General features: G+C 41.3%; 1 protein-coding gene across 1 annotated transcript in view; it reads right to left on the bottom strand.

Moving 5' to 3' along the window:
* Nucleotides 1-12,108, bottom strand: part of STARD9 (StAR related lipid transfer domain containing 9) — a 149,096-nt gene that overhangs the window by 68,650 nt on the left and 68,338 nt on the right. The window contains exons 7-8 of the mRNA XM_025390871.1: nucleotides 11,423-11,535; nucleotides 3-72 (exon numbers count right to left, since the gene is read on the bottom strand). Of these exons, the coding sequence (XP_025246656.1) occupies nucleotides 3-72; nucleotides 11,423-11,535 (183 nt within the window). The remainder of the gene's footprint in view (nucleotides 1-2; nucleotides 73-11,422; nucleotides 11,536-12,108) is intronic.

The raw sequence follows: 12,108 nt of genomic DNA, 5'->3' as shown, positions 1-12,108 counted from the left end.
ACCTGTTTGCAATTCCCTCCTCCAAGAGTTGGATTACTTGCTTGTAATTGGTAACTACATGTTGAGATAAACCTATCGGATTTGTGAAACAGAAAAAAGAAATTAAATGAAATTTTTGGTAAAGTTTAACCTTTTCTTGTAAGTCTTTATCATTCCTATTTCATATTATTTAATAGACAAAAATGAGGGAATCTGGCCAAATTCATTCAGATAATAAATTAAATCAAGAAATATTTATTGGAAACCTCTTGTCAGGTATATGATAGGCTCTAGGAATACAGGTGTCTGCTCTCACAGAGATTACGGTCTATAATTCGTATAGACCATATGCTAACAACAACTATAATTCCTTACAATTCTACTATATAGGTTATAAGAACCGTTCTCATATATTACCTCATTTGGCCCTCACAAAGTCCCTGAGGTAGGCCAGTGTTGTTTTCCCCACAAGGTGGCAGACTCGGTTTGGCATACAAAATACACAGTACACTTGTCTCTGTCCTCCCACAGTTTACAATCATGGTAAGTTACACTATACAAGACAATATGGCCAAGTGCCACAGAAGTTGGAAAGATGATACACGAGGAGATCAGAGGCGTCGTCAGGGCAGGCTCTATAGAAGTGAGACTTAAATTTAGCCACTATGGAATGGGGAGGCTTTAGATAGGTGAAGAGGAGCCTACGGGTATGAAAGTAAATCTTCATGGCTGGTTACTAACCAAGTCCCAAAGGCCTTCCCAACTGTTCTAGAGAATCTCTGTATTAGAGATTCAAAAACAAAGTAACTTCATGGGCTTATTACTAAATACAATTACACCGAAAATAACAAAGTAACATAAATGAAACCAACAAAAATAACAGTCAATAGAAAGCAATCCAAGAAAGACCCAGATACGGAGGCTACCAGGTCAATCTAAAAGTAACTCTGAAGGCTGGGTGCTGTGACTCATGCCTGTGATCCTAGCACTTTGGGAGGCTGAGGCGGGCAGACCTGAGGTCAGGGGTTTGAGACCAGCCTGGAGAACATGGAGAAACACTGTCTCTGCTAAAAATGCAAAATTAGCTGGGCATGGTGGCACAGGCCTGTAATCCCAGCTACTTGGGAGGCTGAGGCAGGAGAATCCCTTGAACCTGGGAGGCGGAGGTTGTGGAGAGTGGAGATCGCGCCATTGCACTCTAGCGTGGGTAACAAGAGCGAAATTCTGTCTCAAAATAAAAAAAGTGTGGGGGTGGGGGGGCAGGCTCGGTGGCTCATGCTTGTAATCCCAGCGCTTTGGGAGCCCGAGGCAGGTAGATCATGAGGTCAGGAGTTCCAAGACCAGCCTGGCAAAGATGGTGAAACCCCACCTCTACCAAAAAAACAAAAAAATTAGCCGGATGTGGTGGCAGGAGCCTATAGTCCAAGCTACTCAGGAGCCTGGGGCAGGAGAATCACTTGGACCCAGGAGGCAGGGCTGCAGTGAGCCGAGATTTCACCATCGCACTCCAGCCTGGACAATAAGAGCAAAACTTCGTTTCAAAAAAAAAAGGAACTCTGCTTACTATTTTCAAGGAGCTGAAAGAAGACTGTAAACTTGGAAACTATAATGAAATAATAAAATGGATATCTGAGAAATAATACTGTAAGTGAAAATAAAAACTCAATATAAAGTTTAATAGCAGGTTAGACATAGCTGAAGAAAGAATGAGTGAGCAAGAAGACAGATCAGAAACATACTCAAAATTTAGCACAGAGAGACAAAAGATTAAAAATATGGAGGCAGCCAGGTGCAGTTGCTCACGTCTGTAATCCCAACACTTTGGGAGGCTGAGGCGGGCAGATCACAAGGTCAGGAGTTCAAGACCAGACTGACCAACATGGTGAAACCCCATCTCTAATGAAAATACAAAAATCAGCTGGGGGTGGTGGCACGTGACTGTAATCCCAGCTACTTGGGAGACCGAGGTAGGTGAATCACTTGAACCCGGGAGGTGGAGGTTGCAATGAGACGAGATTGCGCCATTACACTCCAACCTGGGTGACAGAGCAAGACTCCATCTCAAAAAAAAAAAAAAAGGAGGCTAGGTATGGTAGCGCACACCTATAATCTCAGCTACTTGAGAGGCTGAGGCAGGAGGGTCCCTTGAGCCCAGGAGTCCAAAACCAGTCTGGCAACATTAGCAAGACTACATGTCTAATTAATTAATTAAATATAGAAGAAACGGTAAGACTCGCGGAATATACAGAGAATAGGCCTAACATACTTGTAATTAGAGTCCCAAAAGAATGGGGTAGAAGGAATATTATAAGCGATAATGGTAGTGGAGGGAAGGTGGGGGGGGAAAAGGAAAGGTAATGGTTAAGAACTTTCCAAAACTGATACAAAGATACAAAAGCACAGATTCAAAACCTCCAGCATGATTTTTTAAAATCCCGCATCTAACCCTAAGTAGTTCATAATAAACTGTTCAAAGACTAAAGGAAAAATATTGAAAAAATTAGACTAAGGGAAGACTTCTCAGCAAAAACAGTGGAAAACAAGACAATGGTATAATGTTTAACGACTAAAAGAAAATAACCATTAATTAAAAATTCTATACTCAGTGAACTTTACCTTCAATAATAAGAAAAGCAGTCCAGGCGTTGTGGCTCATGCCTGTAATCCCAGCACTTTGGGAGGCCGAGGCTGGTGGATTACTTTAGGTCAGGAATTCAAGATCAGCCTGGCCAACATGGTGAAACCCTGTCTCTACTAAAAGTACAAAAATTAGCCGGGCGTGGTAACAGGCACCTGTAATCCCAGCTACTCGGGAAGCTGACGCAGCAGAAGTGCCTGAACCCAGGAGGTGGAGGTTGCAGTGAGCCGAGATCGCACCACTGCACTCCAACCTGGGTGACAGAGCAAGACTCTATCTCAAACAAACAAACAAGCCAAAATAGAACTTGTCAATAGCAGATCTACACTAGAGGGAAAATGAGATTATTCTTGAAGTAGAAGGAACTCGGAGATAAAAGGTAGGATATTCTTTAAAAATTAAGAGCCATAAAAATGGCATTTAAGAAAGGACAAACTGAGTTCAAGTCTTATAAGGTTTATTGTCTGGAAAGAAGCAGAACAATCAGTAAATATTAGACTTTGATAAGTCAGTGGTCTATGTTGTAATCTCTGGAGTGACCGCCAAAATAGTAAGACAATGTGTAAATAATAAGCTAGTGGAGAAGAAATATGGAATGATTTTTTAAAGCTATCAAACCAAAAGACAAAGTAAAGAAAAAGGAACATAAAACAGGAAAGGTAAAGAGAAAACACAAAATAACAGATTTAAATCCAAATAAAATTAGTGACTACATTAAATATAAGCAGACCACAATATCAAATTAAAAGACCAAAATTGTGATGAAACAAAGGTAAAACAAAGCAAAAGGAAAATTTTTTAAAATAAAAAACACATCTGAAATATATAAAGAAAACTGAAAGTAAAAATAGAAAAGAAGATAAAAATACAAACACTAACCCAAAGAAAGCTAGCTTAGTTAATGCCTGACAAAGTAGACTTTAAAGTAAAAGCATTACTAGAGATAAAAATCCTTCACAATGAAAAAAGGGTTCAATGAACCAGGAAGTTTTAACAATTCTAATTTTGTATGCATGTAATAATAAAGCCTCAAAATACATAAAACAAAAATTGGCAGAATTAAAAGGAGAAAAAGGCATCCATACTCATAGCAGGAAAGTTTAACTTGCCTTTCTTAGTATCTGTTAAAACAAGTGGAAAAATAGAATCAATACGGGCACAGATGATTTGAACAAGTATCAAACCTGATAAAGAGTAATATATAAACACTATGCCCAACAATTGTGTAATATACACGCTCTTCAAGCACACATGGAAAATTTACAAAAACTGGCCAATGTGCTAGGCTACAAATCAAACCGTGCTATATATATTTCAAATTTTTTCATTATTATTATTCCTATTATTATATCTGTTATGATGATCTGTGATCAGTAATCTTTGATGTTACTATTATAATTATGTTGGTACACCAAGAACCTTGCCCGTATAGAAAAGCGAACTTAATTGATAAATGTATATGTTCTGACTGCTCCACCAACCAACCTTTCCCCTACCCTTCTCGCTCTACTCAGGCCTCCCTATTCCCTGAGACACAACAATATTGAAATTAGGCCAATTAATAATCCTACAATAGCCTTTAAGTGTCCAAGTGAAAGAAAGAGTCTCTCATTTTAAATCAAAAGCTAGAAACGCTAAAGTTGAGCAAGGAAGGCATGTTGAAAGCCAAGAAAGGCTGAAAGCTAGGCCTCTTGTGCCCAACAGGTGGCCAGGCTGTGAATGCAAAGGAAAAGTTCTTGAAGGAAATTAAAAGTGCTACTCCTTGAATACATGAATGATAAGAAAACAAAACAGTCTTTTTGATGATATGAAGAAAGTTTTTACAGTATGGTTAGAAGATCAAACCATCACAACATTCTCCTAAGCCAGAGACTAATCCAGAGCAAAGCCCTGATTCCCTTCAATGCTATGAAGGCTGAGAGAAGTGAGGAAGCTGCAGAAGAAAAGTTGGAGCTGGCAGAGGTTGGTTCAAGAGGTTTAAGGAAATAAGCTTCTCAGTAACATGAAAGTGCAAAGTGAAGCAAGTGCTGACGGAGAAGCTGTAATGAGTTATCCAAAAGATACAGCTAAAGCTAAGATAACGAAGGTAGCTACCCTAAACAACAGAATTTCAATGTAGACAAATCAGGCTTCTACTGGGAAAAGGTGTCATCTAGGATTTTCAGAGCTAGAAAGAAGCGGCCAACGTCTGGTTTCAAAGCTTCAAAGGACACGCTGATTATCCTGTTAGGGGCTAATGTAGCTGGTGACTTTATTTTATTATTATTATTATTATTTGAGATGGAGTTTCACTCTTGTTGACCAGGCTGGAGTGCAGTGGCACAATCTCAGCTCACTGCAACCTCTGCCTCCCAGGTTCAAGTGATTCTCCTGCCTTAGCCTCCTGAGTAGCTGGAATTACAGGTGCACGCCACCACATCTGGCTAATTTTTGCATTCTTAGTAGATATGGGGGTTTCACCATTTGGCCAGGCTGGTCTCGAACTCCTGATCTCAGGTGATCCACCCACCTCAACCTCCCAAAGTGCTGGCATTACAGGCATGAGCCACCATGCTCGGCCACTGGTGACTTTAAATTGAAGCCATTATCACTCTGAAAATCCCAAGGCCAGGCTGGGCGTGGTGGCTCACAGCTGTAATCCCAGAACTTTGGGAGGCCAAGGCAGGTAGATCTCTTGAGCCCACGAGTTCAAGACCAGCCTGGGCAACATGGTGAAACCCTGTCTCCACAAAATACACAAAAAATTAGCCAGCTATGGTAGCGCATGGGTGGGAAAATGAATCACATGAGCCTGGGAAGTTGAGGCTGCAGTGAGCTGTGATCACGCCACTGCACTCCAGTTGGGGTGATAGAGCAAGACCCTCCCTCTCAAAAAAAAAAAAAATCCTAGGGCCCTTAAGATTCATGCTAAATCTACTCTGCCTGTGCCCTATAAATGGAACCATAAAGCCTGGATGACAGCATATCTGCTTACAGTAAGCCCACTGTTGAGAACTACTGCTCAGAAAAAAGATTATTTTCAAAATATTACTGCTCATTGACAGTGTTCCTGGTCACCCAAGGGCTCTCTTGGAGACATACAAGAAGGCTAATGTTGTTTTCATGCTTGCTAACATAACATCTGTTCTACGGCCCATGGACCAAGGAGTCCTTTCGACTTTGATAATTTAAGAAATACATTTCATAAACCTATAGCTGTCAGTGATTCCTCTGATGGATCTGGGCAAAGTCTACTGGAAACTTTCTGGAAAGAATTCACCATTCCAGATGGCATTAAGGACATTCATGACTCATGAGAGGAGCTCAAAATATCAACATTGAGGGGCTTGGAAGAAGTTGGTTCCAACCCTCACGAATGACTTTAAGGGGTTAAAGACTTTGGTGGAGGAAGTAATTCCAGAGTGGTGGAACTATCAAGAGAAGCAGAATGAGAAGAGGAGCCTTAAGATGTGACTGAATTGCCACAATCTCAGGATCAAATGTGAATGCAGGATGGGTTGCTTCCTACGGATGAGCAGAGAAAGTGGTTTCTTGAGATGGAAGCTACTCCTGGTGAAGATGCTGTGAATATTGTTGAAATGACAAAAAAAAGAAACAGAATATTACATAAACTGAGTTGATAAAGAAGTGTCAGGATTTGAGAGGACTGACTCCAACTCTGAAATAAGTTCTACTGTGAGTAAAATGCTATCAAACAGCATTTCACACTACAGAAAAATTTTTCATGAAAGGAAGAGTCAATTATGTAACAAACTCCATAAGTTGTTTTAAGAAATTGCCACAGCCATCCAAACCATCAGCAATCAGTATCCTGATCAGTCAGCAGCCATCATCACTAAGGAAGAATCCTGCACCAGCAAAGAGATTATGACTCACTGAAGGCTCAGGTAACCACTAGCATTTTTTAGCAATAAAGTATTTTTAAATTAAGGTATGTACACTTTTAATACATAATGCTACTTTGTACTTAATAAAATATAGCATAAATATAACTTTCATATACATTGGGAAACGAAAACATTTGTGTTTTTATTTTGATTTTTGCTTTATTGTGATACTCACTTTATTGTGGTGGCCTGGAATCAAACTTGCAATATATCCAAAGCATGTCTGCATACATGTTGTTTTAGGTGAAATTATATGGAGCATGTTCTTTGAACTCAATACTATTAAACTAGATACCTATTAACAAAAATACAACTAGAAAATCCCTGAGTGTTAAAAAATAAAGAAACTCACTTCTAAACTCATGGGTCAAAAGAAATCATATTGGAAATTATATATTTTTTAAACTGATTAATGATGAAAACACTACACAGTAAAACTGGTGCAATACAGCTAAAGTCACGCTTACAGGGAAATTTATAGCTCTAAATAAATACACTAAAAAAGAGGAGGCCAAGGCAGGTGGATCACGAGGTCAGGAGTTTGACACCATCTTGGCCAACATGGTGAAACCTCACCTCTACTAAAAAGACAAAAGTTAGCTGGGTGCGGTAGTGCACATCTGTAGTCCCAGCTACTCAGGAGGCTGAGGCAGGAGAATCGCTTGAACCCAGGAGGCGGAGGTTGCAGTGACCCAAGATCGTGCCACTGCACTCCAGCCTGGTGACAGAGGGAGACTCTGTTTAAAAAAACAAAACAAAACAAAACAAAAAAATGAGGGGCCAGGTGCAGTGGCTCATGCCTGTAATCCCAGCACTTTGGGAGGCCAAGGTGGGTATATTACCTGAGGTCAGGAGTTCGAGATCAGCCTGACCAATAAGGTAAAACCCCATCTCTACTAAAAATACAAAAATTAGCCAGGCATGGTGGTGCGTGCCTGTAATCCCAGCTACTCAGGAGGCTGAGGCAGCAGAATTGCTTGAACTAGGAGGCGGAGGTTGCAGTGAGCCGAGATCCTACCACTGCACTCCAGCCTGGGTCACAGAGTAAAAAACAAAATCAAAAACAATACAAGGGTAACTTTGATGAAGTAATTTTATATCTGTTGAATCTAGTAAAGAAGATTCGGGGCTTGTAATTAAGACATTGCTTTCATTCATTTTTCTAGTAATTCATCCTTATTTTATTTTATAAATGTATTAGTATGCCAAAGATTGGAATAAAAAAAAAAAAAACTGGTTCTTCTAGCCTGGGCAACATAGCAAGACCCCATCTCTAAAAGAAAAAATAAAAAACAGTTAGCTGGCATGATGGCACATGTCTGTAGTATCAGCTACTTTGGAGGCTGAGATAGGAGGACTGCCTGAGTCCAGGAGTTTGAGGCTGCAGTGAGTCACAATCGTGCCACTGCACTCTAGCCTGGGTGACAGTGTGAGACTCTGATCCAAAAACAAAACACCGCCACAAAAAAAACTGGGCCTTCACCACAGTTCGAGAAGCATATAGAATATCTCTTAAAAATAATCACTATTGCAAATATATTACTTAATGGTAAAATGGTGAAGCTTTCCTCTGAGAACAATACTGTCACCACTTTTATTTACTATTGTACTAGAGGTCCTAGTTTATGCAGAAAGGCAAGGAAAAAAAGGCACAAGAACTAAATGGTTGGGGTTGGAGGGAAACTCCTGTGACTTACAGATTGAGTATATAGGAAATACAGAATTTTTCTCAAGTTCCAACTACCTACCTCTTGGTTTGCACCTGTACCTTTACATTAAAATAAAGACCACAGTGAAAATACAGTACTGTCTTTGTCTCACTTAGGTATCAGTTTAGATCCTATAACCACTGGCCTCTTACGTGTGCTTTGGGCAGGCCATTGTGCATTTCAGATTTCAACTTAATCTCTCATCTAATTAATAAACTTTCTAATGGAAAGGCTACTCCTTTCCTTTCTTTGGATTTAGGTAGCTATCAAAGTCCATCTCACAATTCTGAACTGGAACTGCAAGCTCTTTAAGGGCTTATATTTTCATATTTCCCATGGCACCCGGAATACTATAGGCATCTTGTAGGTACTCAATAAATTTCTGTAGAATTAGTTTCAAGCCAGAAACCACTTTCCACTTTAAAGTCATATTCGCAGAATGGATGAGCCTTAAGACAGATCGACGGGCAGAAAGATAAGATATATATATAGAAAGAAAACATTTTTTTAAAAAAGTTTAAAAAAAGATCTCATCAGAGGGTGGTGATGGGAATAACATAGTTCAGTGTGACTACTCAGGGTCCTAGCTTCCAAGGCGGGTTCTATACTATTTCAGCTCATGGCTCCTTCACTAAGAAATGTCCACCTGTATTTGTAAAGGTTTAAGAATGTCCAGAGTGGTTCAAGAAACTTGTGACACAGAATCTAAGAGATTTTTCACTGGTTTAGAATTTAGCATTTCTTACCTCCCTCCCCTCAAGGGTTCACTCCATAAAGGTATTCAAAAGTGTCCTGAACTTTGCACCATGAACCCTGAGATTTGAGTCCTGATCCGTCATTGACGTTGGACATGTGACCCAAGCTGTATGACCTTGCAAGAATCATATTTTCTGGGTTGCAGGCACTATGCCAATCAAATAATCTAGAATCCTAGGCCTCCCTTCAGGCTCTTGATGTTCAGGATTCTGTTCCATTCCTCTCTTCCAGTCCAGTGACAGTTTCCCAGTTTCAATTCTGTCCCAACTCTAGCTGTGTGACTTTGGAACAACCTTTAACTTTCTCCAGATTTCACTGTTTTCTGTATAATGCGGATATCTGAACTATGTCTGAGTTCTCCTCTGGTTACTCCTCCCACACATACATACACACTTTTTTTTTTGAGATGGAGTCTTGCTCTGTCGCCAGGCTGGAGTGCATGCAGCTGAGTGATCTCGGCTCACCGCAACCTCCGCCTCTCAGGTTCAAGCAATTCTCCTGCCTCAGCCTCCCGAGTAGCTGGGACTACAGGTATGTGCCACCATGCCCGGCTAATTTTTTGTATTTTTAGTAGAGACAGGGTTTCACCATGTTGGCCAGGATGGTCTCAATCTCCTGACCTCGTGATCCAACCGCCTAAGCCTCCCAAAGTGCTGGGATTACAGGCTTGAGCCACCGCGCCCGGCCTAAGATAAGAAGTTTGATACTGCTGCATTGACTCATGGTCTGCCTTGAAAGTATTGCTTTACACAGATATGTATACCCGCTTTACACAGATATGTATACCCACAGAGTTTTACAGAGCAAACTTAAACTGGTTCCTAGCAAAGGAAATGGTATTTTTGTTGTTGTTTCTAAGCTGCCATTTATGATTGAACATTTGGGAAAAGACACAGGTAGCAGAATCAGTCACTGGCATACCTATTGTATCATCCATTTGCCATGCCCTGACCAGAGAACAGCGGCTCTTGATTGTTCATGTCCTGCTCCTTATCAGGATTTAAATTAGCACACTACAGCCAGGCGCGCTGGCTCACATCTATAATCCTAGCACTTTAGGAAGCTGAGGTGGGAGGATCATTTGAGGCCAGGAGTTCAAGACCAGCCTGGGCAACACAGTGAGATCCCATCTCTACAGCAAATTTAAAAATTAGCTGCCTAGGTGCATGCCCGTAGCCCTAGCTACCTGGGAGACTGGGGCGGAAGGATCACTTGAGCCCAGGAGTTCAGGTTGCAGGGAGCTATGACTGCATCACTGCATTCCAGCTTGGGCTACAGAATAAGACCTTGTGGCTAAAAAAATAAATAAAAAATAAACTAGCATACTGCTATAGGAACATAAAATGTATATATTACTTTGTTTTGTTTTGTTTTGAGATGGAGTCTCGCTCTGTCGCACAGGCTGGAGTGCAGTTGCGCAATCTCGACTCATTGCAACCTCTGCCTCCTGGGTTTAAGCGACTCTCCTGCCTCAGCCTCCTGAGTAGCTGGGATTACAGGTATGCACCACCACACCCAGCTAATCTTTTGTATTTTTAGTAGAGACAAGGTTTCACCATGTTGGCCAAGCTGGTCTTGAACTCCTGACCTCCAGCAATTCACCCACCTCAGCCTCCCAAAGTGTTGGGATTACAGGCATAAGCCATTGCACCTGGGCCATATATTAACTCTTATAAGTGGCCTGGAAGGGTAAAAACTTCGCCCATAAAAGAACCCAACTATTGCTACTTAATAGCAGGATCTACCTTAATGATATAAGACAGATGGTACCAAGCACCAAACATCAGTACTTGGTTAGGAAACACATCAAATCCCACTCCATGTCTGATGTCTGACTTCGCCCTATCTCTCCTACCTACTGATTACCACCACCAATGGAAGAGAAAGGGGACTGGTTTACCAGGGAACCAGTAGAGGCTCTGCCATATCGGGCGCCTGAAGATCCCACCGCATTCCCTACAGTTTTCCCTCTCTCATTCACCATGCTTTAGCCACACTGGCCCCTTGAAAATACCAAGCCTTCTCCCAGGGCTCTAGTCCATTCCATTCCCTCTTCCCGAAACACTTCTCACCTTGTTACATCATTCTTCACATGACTATACTCCTTTCAGGTCTCAGCTTAAATGTTTCCTCCTCAGAGAAGCTCTTCTTGATCACCCCATAAAGGTGGGTCACCAACACTTTCCAATGTTCTTTGCCACTGACATCTATTTATTTATTAGCCTTTATCACTACTTGTAATTGTTTGTTTCCTGACTCACACCCACTAGATTGTAAGCTTGCCTGAGGGCAGGACCATGTCTTCTCTATTTATCAATACATATTCAGTGTCTAGTACAGTAGTTGGCACACAATAAATGCTCATTACACATATGTTCAATGAATTAGTGAATATTAGGAGAGCTTCCCAGGCTTCAGTTTGGTTTCGGATCTCCAGGACCACAGTAGCTCACCTTGTACATAGGGCCCCATCTCTGGATGCTCCCTGACCCGCAGGGTATAGGGCTTTTTTTGACCAGATTGCTTCAACAGATCCCGCACCCGTTCATTATAGATTTCTAGAAAACTAGAGAGAAGTAGAAGAAGGCAACAACATAATTACATTTTGAAAAAAAGTAGAAACAACACTGAGCTAAAAATCAGGAGGTCTTAGTTCCTGTTCCAGCTCCACCTCTGACATTCTAAGGCACTGATCAAGCGAAGGTTCCCCCTTGAGTCTCTTTCCATACATATACAAAAGTGTTTTTTTTAAAATTGTATTTTTATTTTTGAGATAGAGTCTCACTCTATCTCACAGGCTGGAGTGCAATGGAACAATCTCGGCTCACTGCAACCTCCGCCTCCCAGATTCACCACACCCAGCTACAGAGGTTGTTTCTTGAGTGAGTTTCAAACATGACCCTTGAGCTTTGAGCTCTATTGTTCTGTGAAGGCATCTCAAGGGCTACTTGACAGCCAGGGTCAGCTGGGCCACAGAAGGAAAGACCTGCTTGTTAAGTCTATGGGTAGGAAATTAAGTTTTCTACAACCAAGGGCCTAAGTATGTTTCTCAGCTCTTGTACTGCAAGGTATTTCTTCTGTGGCTTTTCTCCATCCCTGTGGTGACTCTGGAAGCAAAGAGAAGACAGCTGAACATGGC

Source organism: Theropithecus gelada, chromosome 7a (genome assembly GCF_003255815.1).
Source record: "Theropithecus gelada isolate Dixy chromosome 7a, Tgel_1.0, whole genome shotgun sequence".
Lineage (NCBI taxonomy): Eukaryota > Metazoa > Chordata > Mammalia > Primates > Cercopithecidae > Theropithecus > Theropithecus gelada.
Note: the sequence above shows the minus strand (reverse complement) of the source record. Positions and strands in the feature narration are given on the sequence as shown.